General features: G+C 32.4%; 1 protein-coding gene across 2 annotated transcripts in view; it reads left to right on the top strand.

Annotated features, from left to right (window-relative positions):
• The window catches only part of Mob2 (MOB kinase activator 2), a 44,480-nt gene that overhangs the window by 892 nt on the left and 21,389 nt on the right, over positions 1-22,199 (top strand). For both annotated transcript variants that reach the window (XR_011950674.1, XM_072529687.1), the window contains exons 2-5: positions 7,635-7,801; positions 16,426-16,522; positions 19,822-19,946; positions 21,707-22,027. Coding sequence is in view for 1 of the 2 variants with exons in the window: in XM_072529687.1 (XP_072385788.1) it covers positions 7,735-7,801; positions 16,426-16,522; positions 19,822-19,946; positions 21,707-22,027 (610 nt within the window). In the remaining variant the exon portion in view is untranslated. The remainder of the gene's footprint in view (positions 1-7,634; positions 7,802-16,425; positions 16,523-19,821; positions 19,947-21,706; positions 22,028-22,199) is intronic.

Here is a 22,199-nt window from a genome sequence, read left to right as displayed (position 1 = left end):
AATATTAATTATTGTTCTGATATCTTTTTTTAGTCCCAATTTTTTTCATTATATACCACTCTCCTTAATTTTTTTTTGGTATTTTTCTTTTGTTCTATTGTTTTGTTGTATTTATCAGCAATAATCTTGGATTGAGACTTTGTACTATAAAATGGATTACCATTTGCTTTGTTTTAATTATGAAGTTATTGTTATAAATTATAGAGTATTCCTCATTTACTCCCCACTGCTAACATAAACTGTAAATGCTGTTCAGAGCCATTTTTTCATAAAAGACTAATTTTTAAATATATTTTTCTGTCTTATGTGCTCTGCAGTTCCTTAGAGCACAGCAATTTTGAGAGTATAATATGTGTAAAAGTTTCATCCTCAATCTTACAGTATCTGCCACTTGTTAATGTTTTCATGTGCCTCTTAGTCAATGGCCTATACATATTCCTGTTGAAATATGTAGTTTTTTATTTAAACTAATGCAATCTTTATATCTCCTATGGTTACAATTCACTAGAAGTATTTTTGATTATATTATTTCTTATAATTCTTTCCAATTTCCACTCTATTAAGATATATATTCCAAAATATATATCTTTCAATTTTTTCCAGCATTAAACTGTTACTAATTCCCCAAAAGGGTTTTAGGTCCATTTGTTTTTTCACCTATTTTTGGCTAATTTGTGGTCAGCTCATTTCCCTCTATTCTGACACTTCCTGGAATCAATACTGTTCTGTGTCAGTAGAAGGGTAACTAAATTCTCCTTTTTTTAGAAGTTATCTGTTATGAATTGGTTGTACTGCAGCTAATTGGCTTATTGTTTATCTTCATTATATTCATCCATGATACCCATTCCAGAATTCTGAAACCCTGTACCAAGTTATACAGGTCTAGTGGATAGGTACCATATCTTTTTAAAATCATTTGGTACTCTCCAAAAAGTGTTAGTACCTGAGATCTAATGACTTCGATGAGTCATGCAAGATGTGGTTTATTGTTTCAGGTTCTTTGTTATAGAGTCTGTAGCTTAGGTCTTCATGAAACAGCCCCATTGTATAAAAGTGTCCCTTGACTGGTGCATGTCCAGTAAGGAAGCCTCTTAAAACTCTGAGCTGGTTCCTACTTGATTTCCACAGTACTTCAGCCCTATTACCACATGTCTGTTTACTGTACCTTTTGCCATATGCTTGACTGAGTACTTTTTCACTAAAAGTTATGTTGTGTTTGGATCTATTTTTTTTTCTGGTCAAGGATGGTGCTTTCTTCTTCTTTACGTGCCATCTCCGCGACGGAGGTTGGCAATCATCATGGCTATTCTGATTTTAGATGCTGCTGCTCTGAATAGTTCAATTGATGTGCATCCGTACCATTCCCTCAAGTTACGCAACCATGAGATTCTTCTTCTTCCTACACTTCTCTTGCCCTGGATTTTCCCTTGTATAATCAATTGAAGTAGGTTGTATCTCTCATTACGCATAACATGCCCCAGGTATTGCAGCTTTCGTGTCTTGATGGTTTCCAAGACTTCCATTCTTTTGTTGATTCTTCTCATGACTTCGTTGTTTGTTACATGCTTGGTCCATGATATCTTCAGGATTCTTCTATACACCCACAGTTCAAATGCTTCCAACTTTTTAGCAGTCGACGCGTTAAGTGTCCATGCTTCTATCCCATAAAGCATAAAGCAGAGTCAAGAAAATATAGCACCTTGCCAGCCTAACTCTCAAGTCCAATTTTAGTTCTCTTGGTGCTTTATGGCACTCCTATGACCAGCTCTGGATCAATGTAGTTTTGTAGCTGATCATCTTCTAATAAGTTCATCAGCTCTGTTATGTTCTTCTAGTCTGTGTTATATATATATATATATATATATATATATATATATATATATATATATATATATATATATATATATATATATATATATATAACACAGACTAGAAGAACATAATTATTTATAAACATAATCTCAGATGGGATTATGATATTAGAAAATTAACAGGAACAACGTGGTCTCGAATAGCACAAGATAGAAAAATATGGGCGCAAATGAGCGCAAATTATTAGAACAACGTATAACTAAGACATCGTCGAATATAGAATAACATTGAAATAAGGGAGGCTGCACCGTAATTGGAAACGGTTGATAAAGCTGCACATGATGATGATGATATATATATTCATATATATATATATATATATATATATATATATATATATATATATATATATATATATTTTGTTAATACACTAGTCATATCCTCATAACACTAAGTAGGTTTACTTAATTCAGAATGTTCATACTTAATTGTTTTTGGTAGTTCAATTCTTAAATCTTAACCCAATTAAGTACCTTATCTTCTAAAACTAAGTATGATTGTTTAATCCACATTCATATAAATCCGCTGAGTGAATGAGATATGACAGACTAGAAAAAAAGTGAAATTTCACATAATATGCAAGAGGGAATAGAGCTTTATCAAACAGCAAAGTTACCCATTATATTTAATATTTTTTTAGTCTTTAAAGTAATGTTTTAGTATGATCTTGGAAAAGAAAAAAACTGTTTGACATAATATATTGTTTTATTTTATTCTTTTGTCATTACTTAAATAATATTAATTAAATGTTCAAAAAAATATAATCTCTAAAAAGTTATAATTTTATAAATAAATATGCATATCAAAATTCTTACAAAATATTTCCAGATATTGCTAATGTGTGTATTTATTAAACTTAATAAAAATTCTCAAATTACAGATCTAGATAATAACATATACCCAATTAATTAATTAATTCTGAGGACTGGGTATTTTTTAATTACTTAATAACCTTTTTAGTTAATTTAGACTCTGATCTGTCCTAGAGAATATAATTTCCTAACACATTTAACCACACTAACTTAATTAAGAGGGACTGAATTTATTAGGTTTTAAATGATAAAAATCTAATAAAGGTTGACTTTTATTAGCTCTTACAGGTTTCAAACCTTAATTAACATTGATCCTGTTAGTTGTGTCAGAATTAGAACCATTAAATGATGTGATTGATACAGTAGACAATTCATTATGTGGTTGAGTAGAACTATTTCTAAGGTTAAAATAGATAATAGTGCCAAAATTATTGTTTTTGATGAACAAAGTATTACTAACTGTTTCTGTAGGTAATATATATATTTTATAGTAGCCATAAAAAGTTCAAATCAATTTTAAAAGTCTCAAACTTGGTTGATATTTTTAATATAGATAATATTGTATTGGTGTAATAAGTATGTAACTAAAAGATGAAAAATATAAACAGAATTTCACAAATTGATGTCATTTCCTATTATTTGGAAGCAATTACCTAAGAGGTTAATATTTAATTTTTGTTGTACTTAATTGCATCACTCATTAACCAGTCAATTAAATAAAACAATAAGTTCTTAATAAACATAATACTAAAATATGCCGTTTTGCAATGTTATATAAACTGAATAATCTATTTTAATTATCCTAAATGAACTATTTAACATAGGTATTGTAATTTTTGATAAGATTATATACAAAGGAACAACAAATGAAGTGGAACCAGAAATTACTATAAATCAAGAAGGTTACATAAGCAAGCATGAAGTATAAAAACACTTGAAAAACTAAAGAACAGAAAAGGAAAAAACTCAAACAGAAAACTAGAGCAATACTTAATCAGCAAAGAACCAATAAGTAAATTGGAAGTTAATGGAGTTAGCATTGAACAAGTAATGGAAATAAACTACCTAGGGATTACACTGTCCTGTTATGGGGACATTGAAAAACAAGGTAAGAGATCAAATACAAAGAGCAAATAGATTAGCAGGATGCCTTACTATATGGTGTAGATGACACATAACTGTGAGATAACATCAAGAATCTATAAGGACAGTATAAGACCAATAATGACATATGTATCAGAAACAGGAGTTTCTGAATACTGCCAAAACACAGAGAATGCTGGAAATATTAGAAATGAGAATACTCAGAGAATTACAGGCAACATGCTGAGATACCAAATAAAGAATGAAAAAATCAGAACAAAATGTAATGTATAGAGTATAAATGAGTGGACACTAAATAGAAAAAAAATGGAACAATCACATCAGTAGAATGAGGGACACTAGAATTGTTAGAATAGCAAGGGACAAATCACAATGTGGTAGAAGAAGTATTGGCCATATGTGCAATATGTAATAATATTGTGCAATGTATAATATAAATATAATATTTGGGTCACTATTGATGAGACAGTTGTTACAGCAGTAGGGTAAAAAAATTGGTCTATTCAGTGATATGTTCGTTAATAAAGAAAATATTTTAAAGTACAGGGTTACTCAAAAAAGGGTGGAATATCAAAACTTCTTTTTTCTTAAGGAACACCCTGTATTAGGCATTCTAACATGACTCTTCTGACTTTAGCTCTATTTATGCAAGACAAATTAATGTGACAGCTTTTGAACTTAAGTGGATAAATATATACACAGATAGTTAAGGTAGTCTCTAGCTAATGTCGGAAGGCTGAGAACTTAATAGATTGGAGGAAGCTAATAGTGTCAAAATGGTGTGGGTACTATATCATCAGAGAATAAACAACCATGAAAGATCTGTTGACTTGCTAAAAGAGAATAAACTACAAAATACTTCAATCTGGAGCCAGCCTTGGGGGTTCCTAACAGCACTGCCAGGTTCCTGGAGAAAGCTTGTAACCAAAAACAAGATTTCTCCCCCATTAGGAGAGTATAATAAGTCAAGTACATGGGAAAATGTATATTGGGCAGACATGCCCTATAGAAACCAAGCAGAGATCAAGTAAGAATTATAGCAGGTTTCCTTACTGTACATGCTTTAGTCAAGGAACTCCTGCGTATAGTGGGACTGCTTCATGGAGACTTAAGCTGCAGACTCTGTGGCATCTGAAACAATCAACCATATGTTGCATGACTGTAAGGAGCAAAATTACACAGCAAATACTTTTTAGAGACTACTTAGTGATTATAAAAACATATAATACACATTAAATAGACATGCACAAGCTGATACAAGGTTCCATAATTCTGAAATGGGTATCATGAATAAATGGAAGATGTACAATAAGCCAATTGACTTCAGTAACCAGGATATTCTTCTTTCTAGACCTCTTCCATAAAACTTGTCCTATAGTAGTTTGATTTGAAGCAGTTTATATATTTGTTCATTGTATATTATATGGTCTAGTTATTCCAGTTTGCATTGTTTTATGGTTTTTATGTTCTTGCAATCATCCCTATTCTTTCTAGAACCTGTTCATTTATAACGCTGTTCTTTCAAAAGATCCTTAATATGCTTCTATAGCAGCACTTCGCAAATGCTTCAGGTTTTTTCATTGATATCTCAGTTAGATTCCAATCCATATTTAAGAAGAGTGGAGCAGTACCTCAGCAAGTCAATTTTAATTTTCAGTTCTATGTTGTGACTTCCAGATTTTTTTCATTTTGGTGACTGCTCCTAGCTTCTTAATCTTTATTTCAGTTTAATATTCCCAATGATCATTTAATTCATACTGAAATGGCAATAGTGGGTGGTCTGTGCTATTGATTGTTGTTTGACTAATAGTTAGTTTCTAGATGTTGTCTTGTTTTTACTTATAACCATAACCATATATTTTGTTTTTTTTTTGTATTAAATTGCAAGCACATGTAGTGTATCTTTTGTTATATAGTTGTTCTCTATTTACAAGTATTCCTTCATCAATATTTCTTACAGCTAGATTCATAGTGTGCTCTGAACATACGCCTCTTTTTATTTGTATATTTTCTGTTCATTGATCCCCCATCTACAGTTGCAATTTGTTCTTAATAAATATTGTTTATTATATGGCAGTCTCTACTACCTAGACCCAGTGACTAATATTTAATTAGTTCATCGTGGTTTATTATATCAAACATCTTTTAAGAATGAACTAAGCACACTTATATATGGCAGTTAATCTCTCAATTATCTTATCTCTCAATAGTCTAATCAACCCTGTTTGTCGTTCTTCCTTAGTCTCCAGATCTAGATGTTGACAAAGCTACACCAAGTTACCCTTCCTTTTACTGGTGGCTTCGTCTGGAGATTCTTGACATTGGCGTACCTGCAAAAGTACTGTACCATATAATGAGACTGGTTACTTACCAAAAGACTGGCTACTATCAATATTCATTCCACTTCCCAAAAAAGCAACGCTAAGAAATGTGAATAGATGAATTAGTTTGATGAGCCATGTACTTAAAGTACTTCTTACTATCATTCATTCGTGCATATACACTAAATTAGAAGAACACCTTAGAAGATTAGAAGAAGTGAAGTTCAATTTGGATTCAGTGCAGGACTCTGAGTGAGGGAAGCACTTTTCAGTTTCCAAGTTGTAATACAGAGAGCCAGGAATGTCAACTGTGATGAGTATGCATGTTTTATCGATTTCGAGAAGGCATTTGACAAAGTACCACATGGGAAATTAATTGATATTCTAAAAACATCAGGACTCGATGGTAAGGATATAACACTAATCTCAGACTTATATCTCCAACAAAAAGCAACAGTAAGATTCGAAAATGAACTGTCAAGAGCATTATTTAACATATACTCTAAAAAAATCTTTGTGTTCCATCTGAAACTGTCTGAAGATGGTAGTACAGTAAAGGGCTAACTTATAAACAATATTATATATGCAGACTATACTGTGTTTCTGGCAGATCGTGTGCAGAGGCTCCAAAGGATGATGGATACTGTTGTAGAAATATATTACAAATACAGTCTAAAATTGTAAGAAAACAAAAAAATAATTATTAATAAGAACACCAACATAAACGCCAAAATTACAATAAACGTTAGAAAGAGTGGAGAAAATATGCTATCTGGGCTGCAATATTAATACCTGGAATCATAGCCACGAAATAAAAACTTGCATTAAAAAAGCCAGAGCTTGTTTATCGGTCTTAGGAAGATCATCTGCAACTTATCTTTAAGTATCAATATACACATAAGAATTCTTAGATGTGACATACTCAGTGTCCTCTACAGAGTAGAAAGGAGTCTTACGGAAGAAGCCATAAAACGGTTAGAGGCATTTGAAATGTTGTGCTTCCGAATGTTAAGGGTCTAATTATATACACAACACAACTAACATAACTATTCTCCAGAGGCTAAGAAAAGACAAAGAAATTATTTACACCGTAAAGAACAAAATTCGGGGCTTACTACAGCCACATTATGTGTAATAATAAATACCGACTTTTACAGTTGATTTTACAAGGCAATACTGAGGGCAAGAGGGGCCCTGGATGCAGACATATATCCTGACTGGTCGATCATAGGAAATGGACTAGTCTAAAGTCAACTGACTTATTTCGAGCTGCTGTGAATAGAATAAGATGGGTCAATGTGGTCGCTAGCATCACTAGACGATAGACACCGATAGACGCATGGACGATAGACGATTTAGGAGAAGATTCAAATTCACCACAGTATATAAAGCTGTAACACACAAAATAAAAATAATTTTTTTCAGATTTATGATTAAATTATATATGTATAATTATAGTATGTATAATAAGATCTAGAATATAATTTTTTAATGTTGGTATATTAAAAAAGTTGTTTGTTCACAGAAAAGCACGACGTAAAGAGAAGGAAGGAAGTGAATCAACATCATCAAATGACTCAAAATTGTATTTAGAGGCCACTGTTTTAGAACGAAAATTACCAGAAATGGATATGCGACTATTAGTAGATTTACCACCTGGTCTTGACTATAATGAATGGCTAGCATCACATAGTAAGTAGAAACATTTTTCTTAACGTCCACAAGTAATCTAAGTTCCTGTAGTTGGCTGTATACCATATATCACAAAAAAATTTATACCTTTAAAACCTTTATAAAAGGTATATAAGTTAAAAACCCAATCGGCTATATCACAAAACGTTTTCAGAATCCATAGTCCATCATCAGTGTCTAGGTATACATGTATTGAGCCACTAAATATGTGGGTAAAAACCTGTTAAAAATTGTTTAAATTTAGTTTACATTATATGGTATTAAATATTATGGTAACTTTATTATCATAATATTTAATACCATATAATGTAAACTAAATTTAAACAAACAATTTTTAACGGGTTTTTACCCACATATTTAGTGGCTCAATACTTGTATACCTAGACACTGATGATGGAATATGGATTCCGAAAACGTTTTGTGATATAGCCCGATTGGATTTTTAAATTATATATCTTTTATAAAGGATTTTTAATAAAAAATTTTCTTAACGGTGAAGGTTATTATCAACATTGTAAGTTACAGTAAAAAGTGATTTCAGTATATATCATCTTCTCATTTTATCTCCTTGTAGGTGGACCTGTGCTTCTTTTTCAGCTGCCCTACTCCTAGTTTCCACATACCTTGATACTTTGGTTAACATATCCACTTGATGACTGTATGAAGGGATTGCTTATATGTACTTGATGACTGTATAAATCATTTTTTATGTAGTGTGTGTATAAATCATTTGTTCTTCGTTCCGGATTTTAGTATTTGTTTTGCAGATTTGATTTATAAGAATTTTACCTGTTCTTAAAGAGCTCTACGGTAATGTCTTCGTTTTTTGGTGACATGTTCTTGAGATGTTTACCTGCTTTCCTAACCTCAAACATTAAAGGAGGTATGGGGGTGTTGTGTATCACATTCCACTTCAGTGGAGAGTAATTATTTGAAGTACTCAACCCATCTGTTTACTTACTTACTTACTCTTACCCTTTAGCGGTAAAAGTTCTTCCATAATCCGATTTTAATCCGTTTTTTCTCTATATGTACTTGTTTATCTTCTCTCCTTATTTCCTTACAGGCTTGGTCCGTAGCCCAAGAGTTCTACTTCGCTGCAAAGTTTATATGCATTATTTTTTTGTGATATTATCGCTTTCATTATTGAAGAATCCGTTGTGTGGTGTGGGATATTCTGTTTCGAGCAAATGATCTGTAGCTTGCTTAATAATTGTTGTTTTACGTATGCCCCATTGCTCACTGGATGTTAAGGTCCGTGTTATCATTTTCGATATAATTTTGTTATTTTTCTATTATCATTATTTTATTATATTTTATTTTTCTAGGGTCAAGTGGGGCAATTATTAAACATTATTTAAAAGCGTAAAACATTTTTATGTGCAGAAATATATACAGAACCTTCTCATATGGTCAATTTGCCAATAAATTATCAACTTTTTTAAAAATATGAGATTTATATGTCTCATTTTTCACCCCTCATAATGTACAATTATGAGGCAACCTCTGGGCAAATTTGAGACATATTTAAAAACTGTGTTTAAGTCAGTAAAATTGGGTTTGGAAGAAAGTGAAATGGCATGGTACAAAAATGATACACAAGCTATATTAGAAAATACTTTTTTTATATAAAAGAAAGAAATTAAAAGGTAGATATAGTAAATGAAACATTATTCTAATGGAGATGTAGATTAACAAAAATTTAAGGTTTATTGAACATTGTAAGAAGAAAAATCTAATTTAAATATTAGTGACTTCTTCATGCGTTCTGTCCCACTATGGGAAGTCGGATTAGGAAGCTTTATTATTACGTCTATACGATCGATCTCGTACGTTTCTGGATTGGAAGGATATATAAATGAATTGCCCTTACGCCGTAGGTAAGATAATATATGGGAACCATTATCTACCGATTCAGCACGAGTAACGTAATATACAATCTTTTTTTTCGTATGAAATTGTACGAGTATGTAGCCATACTCTTTCATCGGATATATATCGAGATCTTGATTGCCATAGCCATACTCTTCGCTGTCACTTAATACTGCATTCTTCTTATTGTTTGTTTTTTTATGTGTCTTTCCTATTTCAGTTTTAGAAATAATTTCTTGCATGTATTCGAAACTAGTCAATACTAGAAGATCCATCTATTAAGCGCCTTTTTGCGGATTTGGAGTCGTTCTTTTAACCTTCGCGAGTAGAAGTGACTCGAAAGAGATAAGAATTTTATTATTGTCGACTCTACCATCACTTGTGCTGGGAACGGCTGGAGAAACACTGGATGTATATTCTGACGCAGAGAATGAATTGTTTTTTAGAGTGTTACTAAGAACACTTCGAGTTTGAAATAAAGTAGATTTAGTAATATTTGTACAATTAAGGGACTGCTGGTCAAAAACTTGTTCCCCAGAAATTTCTAATTGGTCGACTGTACTTTCTGCATTATAGTACTTATTCAGTTTGTCATGATCCAAACGGTCTATGGGTTACTTTGTTCTGTCACAGGGAAAGACTCCAATAATAGAGAAGGAAGAAATGATTGTTTCCTTATGTATTCCTTCATTCCATAATTCATATAAGTCCGAAAATTCAGATTTCGATAACTTTGATTTTCACGTTGCTAGTTAATTAATTTTTCATTCCAACGGAGCTTTAGTGGTCCAAAGCAGCATTTGTCCAAAGGTTTTAAAAGGTCCGTGGTGTGTGCTGGAAGTTTCAGTAAAGTTATATTTTCTGCGATTGTCGGTTCAATTAGACTTTTGTCGAAATGGGTAATGTGACCATCGAGAATTATAATTAATGGTCTTTTAATTATAATTAATGGCACTATTGCACAAAATTTTATAAACTACTGCTGGAAAATATTGGTAGTCATCCAACCTTTTTCCGAGCATACATACAAAGTGTTTAATATGTCATGTTATCCCTTCCAGCTAGACCATAAGTTGGCTCCTTGAAAAATAATTAGGGGTGGTAGTAATCTGTCGGAAGCTGAAATATATGCTATGACAGAGGTATTTTATTTTCCTGACCCCGGTATATTCCTATAAACTTTCCAGCCATACCCTTAATATGAGAAGGATCGGAATAAAAACTGGTTTCATCTATGTTCCAAATAAGCTTACGTGAGTTACTTACTGGTGAGTGAGGTTTAATTTATTGATTTGATGGTTTCCTGTACGCGGTCGTGAAATCCATAAACTAGAAATGGATCGCTGGTTGCCGTAGGTATACGTAATTCTAATTGCTTCATCTTCTTCTGGCTTAACTTTTGTTGCCTTTTACAAAAAGCACGAAACCAGTCGTGCCCAGGTTTGTTGTTTTTAAATTGAGTTGTAATGTTATTCTCATCTACACAGGATTGGACCGTTTCTAAGATTTCTTGTTTTGTCATGGTCCCATTTGGCCAAAATTCTAATTTTTTCCACCAGGTTATGCTCCATTTCGGGTCTAAGATCGGTTTTTCGACCTTGTATTTTGTTGTGTTTTTCATGAACCCGTCTACTTAACGTGGATTTATCTATTTTAAAGCGTTTGGATGCCATTCTTAAACTAATCTTAACTTTTTTGATATGATTTAGTGCTGCATGAACTGAAGGTCTTCATCGTTTTATGATGATTTTAGCTTTTTATATATTTTCTTGGAATTGTGCTAAAAAATATATAATTAGCCTCGTTTTTTACCTAACCTTGTCTCATATTTACCCTAGAAAATGTCCCACTTTTGCACCTACTAAACAATTCGACGTAACTTAATTATGATTCAAGATAGACTGCCGCGACTATGGAAGTATTCTCGGTATATCGACGGGTTTACCGTTTTAAACCGAGTCAAATAGTTGGGAAACGAAATTTAATTTTTTTTTTTTCATTTGTAAATGCATAAATTAATTTTGCGCTTAATGAATATTAAGTTTATATTTTAATTGCCCACTAAGGTATTTTAAAGTTTTGGCTCTCGTTGACCATATATTAGTACCAAAATTCTGTTTTTTTTTTCTTTAAAAATATTAACTGTCACATTTTTGCATCACTTTTTTCAGTGTATAACATTTCTACCACATGACCTTACCCCTTTTCTTTTTCGCATTTGGAATTCTGGCTTTTTTCTGTTTACAATATTTTTTTACTTTTTATTTATGGATTTATTTTATCCATATAAGGTGTATATTTTATTTATTTTATCCGTATAAGGTGTATATACTGGTAAATTTGTCTATAAACCACTGCACTGATATAATCTTTCAGGTAAAACCAAATTGTAGTATAAAGTAAGACATCACAACTCAAACATTTTTAATTTATTTGGTTAACCCTGTTACAAGGGAATTGTGTCACAGTTATTTTATTATAAATGGTTCATATTCGCCTATATAGCGAAGAAACATTCACAAAATTGATTGAAACCTATTTGGTTTTCATTCGAGGTTAGTATTTACATTATCTATATTACATTGCAGCGTGATGTCATGGGTTTATTATAGAATAGCAGTCCAATAAGCGACAATAATCGTGAAAGATTTTTCTATTTATGGAATATGCAGTTACTTGAGGGAAATTCATATTCAGAAACATTACATAAAATATAAAATACAACACTGTTTTTAATTTTTACAGAATAAAGTGAACTTAACAAATTTCGCTGAAACATCAGCTTCTTCCGAAGAATTATAATTTAAAACTAAATTTACAACAATAATGTTGCCCATTGCTCTTCGTAACCTGTTTCTGTCTTGGGTCATTAGAAAATCTTTTTTAAATCCATCGATAACGATTACTTTAATTTGTCCAGTGTATATGGAATCTAAATTATTTGTCTTAATATTTGTTTTTACAAAAAGTTTAGCTTGGATTTGAATGGTTTATCTTCGTCGGAAGTCTTATATTTTCTGTAATTAATTCGCCAGCAACGTCTTGATATTTTAGAAAAAGTATATCAAAAGTTTTTTTAGTTATTTAATGCAGTGGTAAATACAAATATAAATAATAGTTGTACTTTTTCTTACTTGTACCGATTAAAAGTAATATCCACAGATCGACAAAAATATGGTGTATCAACTTAAAACAATATTATACACTCGTTTTCTTATCGCAGGGGAGCACTACTCGTCTCTGGCACTTGGTCGTAAGAATACTTCTCTCCAAGAAGTCTGGTGCTGTAGGTAAAAACCGTCAACTACATAGGTCATATAACCAATATATACAGTGCCTAATTTTAGTATCTTGTATAGGAACCCATAATTAACTCACTTGCTCTAAAATTGAGTCCCTAAATCTTCTGAATGTTAAGGTTATTGTGGCTATAACGTTTCTTTTATCTGCATGTATTCGACCCTGAGACTTGCGTGTAGTCCTCCATTGGTTTGGAGCTTTGTATTGCCTAGAGTCGTTTATTATTTTATTTTCAAAGAGTGGTTAATATTACTTTCAGATCTAAACTTTTGGTTTCTGAACGGTTGCCAGAACACGTTTGGATTTAGGGAGTTAGTTAACCCTAATAACTTGCCACCATGTTTTTCTTTCAAGAAGGTTCTTTGTGATATAAAAGAACTCTTCCTCGACACTTATATAAATTTTAAATTACCCGGCCCTGAAACGATTTCCATCACATGGAAGTTCATCCATGCTTTATTAAGGCATCCGATTTGGATCGTATTTCATGCTCGGGCACTATCTTGTCCGAGAAAGTCTTAAGGATCACTTCTGTCTAGGTATACAATAAAGCAGTTTTTTAATCCCCACCACCACAATCTTTTTTTGAAGAAGGTTGCGGCTTTGTTCATTTTAATATTTTTCGTTGAAAGTACTTCCAGTTGATGCAGTCCGCTTAGCAGAATGTGTTACATCAGTTCTCCCTCAAGAAATAGTTGCAGGTTTCCTTGGTAATATGACGGACGTCTTTAGTGTCAGCACCTTGATCTCTCATGTTCTTGACTTTCTTTTTGGAGGTCCTTTTGTTAGTTTTTGGGCCCTTCTTAGTCTCCTAGTCTCCTTAGTCCTCTAAAGTCTTAAGGTCCTCTGTTTTTTACTGTTATTAATTTAGTATATTCTGGCCATATAGGACCAAATATGAGAGGATATGTAGATTGTTTTTAGACAGGCAACTGCCACGCAGGTTTTTCCACGATACCATTTCTATCCTTTATCTTGCACGTTGCTATTCTCTTGAATTATTTAATGCTGTTGCTTTTAAGTTCATATTCTAAATTATTAATCTTAAAAGATTATTCTAAAATATTTTGATGTACTCGTCTACTGACATAGACAGTAGAATTTAGTGTTAAGATTTAATGTGCCGTTTTTCCAGGATCCTAAGTGTTTTTTGAAATGGTTAACTTTTTAATGGACTCATTGTTGAAAATTAGTTGCATAGGGTCAACGTCTTATTTATTTACTATAAGTAGCTTGGTATTTGATGTATTTATGCCAAGTCCATTCTTGGAGAATTTTCTGGTGGCTCGGTGTATAAGGAATTAAAAATCTTCGATACTTTCAGCCATGATCGATATGTCATACCGCATATCTGATGTTGTTAACAGCCCCCCCCCCCCCAATTAGAACTCCACATTCTCTTTCTAAGGCTTTTTTTTTTTAAATATTATTTCCGAGTATACGTCAAACGAAGTTAGGATAAAACCTTGTCTGAGTCCTCTTTCAGTGAAAATTTTTTCTGTCTCGTTATCGCCTACCAGAATAGAGGTTTTTTGTTTCAAATATAAATTGTGTACAAGCCTTAGACCTCTATCATATATTCCCATCATCTCTAGATATTCAAACAGCCTATCGTGTTGGACTCTATCATCAAACGCCTTTTCAAAAAGCAGGCGTAAATTGGTTTCTGCATTTCCCATGATCTTTGGAGTAATGTTAACATTGAAAACAATGCCTCTCTTGTTCCTAATTCTACTCTGAAATCGACTTGTTTGTTTCCCATTGTTTTTCCAATTACTGTTTAATTCTATTGAGACTTATTGTGACAAGCAGTTTAACAGAGTGACTCATGAGACTAAAGTCTTAAGTCATGACGATGTATTAGGTTTCTTTGGAAGTGGGACAAGGTATGATATTGCGCATGACATTTGACAGCTGACCTAGGCGTGTGACGTAGTCAAGAACGCTCGAACCCATGGTACAACGAACACAATGAATACAACAAGAGAACCAGTTCCATTAATTGAATATTCTGAAGATAGTATTGATGAAAGATGTCATTTAAAACATTGTGCAATATTGTGTGACCTCACTACACTCATATTCGATGGCCAGCTAGCTCATCCGATCTAAATAAAGTTGACTTAAACATTATTTATTTTGATTTTGTGTTTAGTTCAGTATATACGTACAAATTTTGTGTACCTACATTACAAAGCGATCATTAACAAATTAAGAAGTGGGAATACCTTGTATATTTGAAAATAATTTTAAAATTTTTAGCTGTACTCGACCCATTTTTATGTAGATACCACATATTATTTCTGATTAAATATTATAATAACACAATTTTATCATCTCTTTATAATTACTATAATTAAATGAGCCAAATTATATAAAAAACTTAAAATTAAAAGTCTTTCCTATACAATTACATTCAAATGTTGCGTGAAGAAGCGTTCTTAACTACGTCATGCGCGAAGCGAACCGATTTTGCAACATTATGTATCATACCTTGTGTTTATTGTACCATGGGGATAAATATACAAGCCATGTCTGTGGAATTATTCCAGTTGCACAAATGTAGTTATTTCTTACCTCTGAGATATTCTCGTCATTTACAAGTTTGAGTCAGTCTGATGGTATTTGGTCATGGCTTTTCTACGTCTGCTTTTAAAATCTTAGGACCGGTATATAGCTTTTGCTCTATAAATTCTCAAGAATATTTTGACGCACTCCCACATGCTTAAAGCTTTTTATTATATTCATTACTAACAATCTTCTACTGTATTTGTAGGTTTGTGTAATCAACAGGAGCAAATCTGTATGATATTACTTTTGAAAATATAGACTACCTTATCTGTATTTTTAGTTTCTTTTTAAGACACGTTAGTGGACCCTCATCCATTTAGCATGATATTTGATAACATCAAAAGATAAATAAAATTTATATTTAAGCACCATCAGAGAAGATCGATTTTTCATAAACATTTAGGTGTGAGAAAAATATGTTCCAGATAGATTTCGTATAATTTGATCGTAGTGCAAAAAAGATTCATGTTGATGTTTATCAACGACTGCTAAAAAAATTCTACCGAAGACGTACAAAATCCATATACAACATTGTTGTAGGAGACGAAACATGAATATGGTCGTATGAACTTGAAGGCGAACAACAGTCTACTGTTTAAGTATTTGACAATGAACCGAGTCCCACTAAAGTTGTTCGTTCACGAAGCACTTCTGTTTCACCACTGTCACTGTCACCACTGTTTTCAGAATGGGATTGATGCAAACGTATGCAAAAATGTATAAATTTTAAATACGAACATTTAGAAAACCAATAAAACACTTTGGTTTCGAAGTTTTTCATTTCTTTTTCACCTTTTATATAAACGTACCAGATAACTCTCGCTTTAGTATTTGAATGTAGCCTAAATATACGAAGCTTTAATAAGAAACTTTATTTGTAGCTATGGCCCTATTTGACCATGTAAATCTAGTATATGGTGCAATTAGTGAATTTTGTACTCCATCTGGTTGCCCAGACATGACAGGTCCAGGTCAAAGGTAAGTTAAAACTATTTGTATAATATTACAGCATTCTTAGATTTTTATTCAATATTTTGTCAATTTAAAGACAATATGTCAAATTCTGTTTTTGGAAAATTCGAAAAAATTATATACAACAACTTTTATCTCTAAATTATATTATACTTAGCAATTTAAATGTATTATAATATATAAGTATCGCTACCACAACGTAGATATATTTATCAACAATAATAAAAAGTATGAATAATACATATATTTCAGAAATAATTTTTAAATCAGTTGAGGTTTTTACAAGCATATATTATTGGACATTTTTAACACATTATGCCAATAGTACTTTATTGTCATGTAACATTATGTTTTGTGTACTTTCCTTTCTCCTATTGTTGACGTTGTTTTGATATTCCAAGCGGCTGTTTTCTTTTGCTAATTTTTTTGTTTTACTATTTCTTTGTTTATTTCTGATTTATTTCTTTCGGTTTCCCTTTGCGACTTTGCCTTATTGTGATCTGTTTTTCCTACTTTTCCGCTCCAACCGCTGCCATTTTCATTTGCTAGGTCGTTATTTATGTACTGCTTCCTTCCTTATATTGTTTTTTGCTGTCTATTTTTCCTTTTCTATTTTAGCAAATTTCCTAACTTGTTTTTGAATTTTTCCTTCTTGTTCCATTCAATCATTATTTAAAAATATTCTCTCGTTTGTAATATATTTTGATTTGTTTTTCCTTTTCAAGATTTTCTTGCTTTCCTCTCTATTTTTCCTCATGATTCGATAATACACTCGATGTATGTATGTTGGTACGTGTATTGTTATAAAATAATATACGCTTGTAAAATACACACAAATACACGCAAAATGTAAAACATTTGGGGAAGCATACACTCAACAATTTAGAATTTTCTATTTCGGTTTGTATGGTGCTGATGACGGTTCACCACGCATATCATTACAGTTACAGGAGCTAGTTCAAATAAAAGTCCTAAGACTCAGTCGAGTCCATTTTTTTAATCCGTACGAATCTGTCAAACTGAAAGGTTTTTAGTGTAATGTGTAAACTAATTGTTGTTTTGCATATGGGTAATACGAAACAATAATATAGACAAATAGAGGCAAAGTTAGGCCGAACTAACATAAGTCCGCCTTATCTTCCTGATAGTCTGATCAACACATCATTCAAGATTCTTGAAGACACAGAATGATGGCCTCGATACTCAAAATGGCAGAACTTTAAAACGAGTCGACAAAGGTCCTACGATAGAATTTACCTCCTTATCTAGAGAGTTTTTAAGGAAATATCTATTTCTATCTATTTAAAATGACAAAAACCACCAGAAAAGAAACATTTGTGTCAATTTTTACAGTTACTGCTTGCCATTTTCCCCGCCAGAGAAAGTTTACCACCTTATCAGCTGGTGCAAGAGAAAGAACAGAACTTACTATTGAACGTGACTCAAATTGTCGCAATACTGTATTGAGTAGTACAGACACAAAAAAATAAGGTGAGCACCCATTAAAACCTTTTTGTAAAATAGACATTAAGAAAGGTAACAAACCTATATTTATCACTGCAACTAGGAAAGAGCTACTGGATATCACTCTAACTACAATAGTTGTTTACTCCAAACATAATTCAGAACTGGCATGTCTATGATGAGGACTCAAAGTAGTCACAGAAATCCTGCGTTTCGACGTTAATTCGGAGCGTGAGCAAGTCCTGTCCTGTGGTATACCGAAACAGACTGGTGTTTATACAAGAATAAACTAAAGCCCGCCACTCACGTTCCAACGCCGCAGTACGATTTTGTCGAATGCTACAAAATTGAATGTAATTTGATCGTGTATTTGCATCATTCGACCAAATCGGCGCGATTTGACGCAGACAAACAAGTCAGTCTGCAGCAGTTGGTTGCGTCGTAAATTTGATCGTGTATATTGTGACAACGACAATATTGTACGACTGCAAAAAAAATCATTTGTTGGTAAATTTTGAAAACGGCTTATAGCTAGAGGTTTTTAAGAGATTTCTTTGACATATTCACAAAGATATTCACAAAGAATAGAATCGGAAGGAGATAAGTCTTATGGAGAGGGCGGTTTCTTTCTAGCTCTGCTATAGCAGGGAATGGATATCCAATTGCCGCACCTACTAAAAATATTCAAGATGAGTTTCATATTAGGCTATATTCGTAAAGGATGGGGCCAGGTTAGGGTCTGCTTCTTTCCTAATCGAGCCTTGGCCTCCTCCAAACGCTCATAGTTCTGTTTGATATCTTGTTATCTTAATATTTGTATATCTAGTTGTTCTGTTGTTTGTTCCTGCCTGTCCCTACTGTTTCTCTGAATTCTACATCTGTATTTTATCTATATTAGGAGATGGTCAGCAGCATGTTCCTCTTCGGCTCTTCACATGTTTACTCGTTGCGGCCCTTTTGTCTATAAAGACATGAACAATTTGGTTAGCGGTTGACATAATCCATGCCGCTTTATGTATGTTGCGGTGTGCGAAAAAAGTCGAGCTTATGATATGTTTTTTCTACTGGCGAAGTATAAGTAAATCTCTATTTTCATTGGTGTTTTGATGGAGTGAATGTTTACCAATGGTTCCTAAGAAAAGTTCTTCTTTGTCTATTTGAGAATTCATATCTCCTAGTACGATCTTGATGTCAATGAATGATGTAAAGAATTTTGTTTTTATTTTTAGTTGAAGTACATATTAGTTTTACATAGTTTATATTACCCCTCAGTGGAGTCTATTACCATTGCCGCAGCGGAAAAGGTATATTACAACCTAAAAGGTTAAGTATCTCGGAGTTATCCTAGATAGAAACCGTACGTGAAATACTCACCTCGCAAATATTTTGCCACCAACAAGAGCTGTTTGGACGTGTCGTAGAGTTTGTGGCAAAACATTGGGTCTAAAATAATGGACTCTCAAAAAGTGCAAATACTCGCTTGTGTAGGAATCACGGTTGCATGGCTATCTGGCCACACTGCAATCTTAGAGGTAATGCAGGGCCTTCCTCCTCTGCACTTACATCTAAGGAGAATCGCTCTAGAAAGTTCATTTATGCTAACACTGCCTCGGGATCTAAAACCCGGCGACCTGACTAGGCACCTAGAGATGCTAAAGATTGAAACAAAGCAATCCGCGAAGTTGCACAACGACATTATGTCTGCAAAACAAGATTTCAAACTCAATCAAATGTTAAGCATTAGTGCTTAACAAACAAAATTGGAACCAATGAAGAATAATTTCATTATATCTATTTTCCCTGAACAGTCACTTAAAAATAAATTTACTTCTTGTTTGTAGGACTTACTTATGGTTTGACGAAAAGGGGAAAAAGACAAAGGTTGCAGCACCCCAATATATAGACTATGTGATGACATTTATCCAGAAAACTATTAGTGATGAGACTATTTTTCCTACAAAATATGGTAAGTTATCGTTTAAACAGGTAGAGCTTTCCGAATGTTTCAATTGCACATATGAAAATATTTCGGTATATGTAATATAGGGAATATGGGGAAAATCTTCGGAGCATTGAAAATTATAAACACCCAGGTTGGTAAGTGGATGTGATAGCAGACGAAAAAAGTATCTTTCATAATGTCGCGTGGTTTTTTGTATTGTTAAACAAGGTAATTATTTCAATTGATTGAAGATTTTTGGTCAATTTCAAAAGAGATATTGTAACTGTTACTATTTTAAAAGTAATGATGTACTGATGATTTGTCGATTTTTCTTTAATAATCATATCAAACATATTTGGGAGTAAATATGAGTTTAAGTATTTAACCTTTCTAGAAAATAACGTTTTTGCCATTTCACCGTAGTAAGGCGGAATTTGGCTTCTACAGAGAACCTCATTATATGTTACCGTACTTAGATCGCTTTCTACCAAAGGTAGATTTTTAAGGTAGAGTTCTCTATTACCTATCAGTGAGCTCTAAAACTGATAGCTTATGAAGATCTTGAAAGTATTTACAATTTTTGGACATAATTCGGGTTGTAAATTTGTCGCTAAGGAATTGGCGGCGTAAATGCAATATAGGTTCCACCGCTTCATTTTCCATTATTTGGACTGTAGTGGATTGTAAATAACCTAGGCATAATCTCAGACATTTATTTTTTTGAACTTCAAGTTTATTTAGATGTGTATTGGCCGCTGATCCAATTTGTTTTACAGAAAGCTCTTAAAATGTTTATTGAGTTTTCTGATTTTTTAACAATTTAATGAATGTGATCTTTCCATAACAATTTTCTGTCTAGATAGGTGCCAAGATACTTAACACAGTTTTTAATAGGGAAATTGAATTTTCCCACATTAAGGTTGCCTTGTGGAACTCTATGTTTTTGTAAAAAGTTTTTGTGTCAGCTATTTCTTCATACCACTGATTTACGATTTCTAATGCGACTTTGAAATTATCCTCACAGGTACTTAACAATTTTCCTGCTGTATATAAAACAACATCATTAGCATATTGAAGAATTTTTGTATGGTTAAGTATACTAACTTATGTTGATACTAAGATCTATTTTGTACAGGATATATAAAATCGGGCTTAAAATACTCCCCTGTGTCAATCCAATATTAGTTAGTCGGGGGTATGAAAATTCTTCATTATTAGAATTAAATTAAAATATAAAGATTTTAAAAAGCGAGCAAATGAACTAGGTATTCCAATATACAACTTTTTTTTGAAATGTCTTAATTGACATTATCGAAAATTTAATATTATAGAAAAGCAATATACCAATTCCTTTGCATTTATGTGTATTTTTAATAATATTTCAAAGTTTTTGTGTAAGATGAAGAAACCTAAAATATTGTGAATATGCAATTATCTATTGAATTTCTATAAACAAAATGCAAACTCTTGAGTTGAATTAAAAACAACTCAATAAGTATCATGTACCTCTGACCAGATAAATTAATAATAAAAAGCTTAACCTTACATTGTCATGTTCCTTTGACAAAATGATAATGTCAAAATTGGATAACGTACAATAGATTTATGAGCAGATATCTAATAGATATATATCCGCAGTAAGAATCTGTATCTACTACTAGTTTCATTTTAAATTATATTTCTATTTTATTTATTTATTTACATATTTTTATTTTAAACGTAATGATTTTTAATTGATGTACTTAACTTGAGATTTCACCTTTAACATTTTTTTATAATTTTAGCAAATGAATTTCCTTCATCCTTTGAGTCAATAGTGAGAAAGATAGTTAGGCTGTTGTTCCACGTGATGGCGCATCTGTACGCCGCTCATTTTAAAGAAGTGGTAATGTTGGGTCTTCACGCCCACCTTAATCTGACTTTCGCCCATCTGACGGCCCTCCACCATCGGTTCTCTTTGATTGAATTGAAAGAAACAGAAATTTTAAGAGATCTTGAAGTTGCTCTCAGGCTGACAGAGGATAGTACGCAAGAGGGCGGTAATAATAATGACAAGTCCGAATCGTCGGACGTAGACTCGAAATCTAATTTAACTGAAGGAAGCTGTAAGTATAAGTAATTCTTTTATTCCCAAATATGAATAGAATTAATGATAGTTTATTTATTTTTTACATATGGATCTGTATTGTTTGTTCTTTTACTTTATTTTAACTCTTCTTCTCATGACGCCCTCTCCTTTCGAAGGTTGGAGATTCAAATGGCAATTGTAGTTTTGGA

This window comes from Diabrotica undecimpunctata, chromosome 4, assembly GCF_040954645.1.
Source record: "Diabrotica undecimpunctata isolate CICGRU chromosome 4, icDiaUnde3, whole genome shotgun sequence".
Taxonomy (NCBI): domain Eukaryota; kingdom Metazoa; phylum Arthropoda; class Insecta; order Coleoptera; family Chrysomelidae; genus Diabrotica; species Diabrotica undecimpunctata.
Note: the sequence above shows the minus strand (reverse complement) of the source record. Positions and strands in the feature narration are given on the sequence as shown.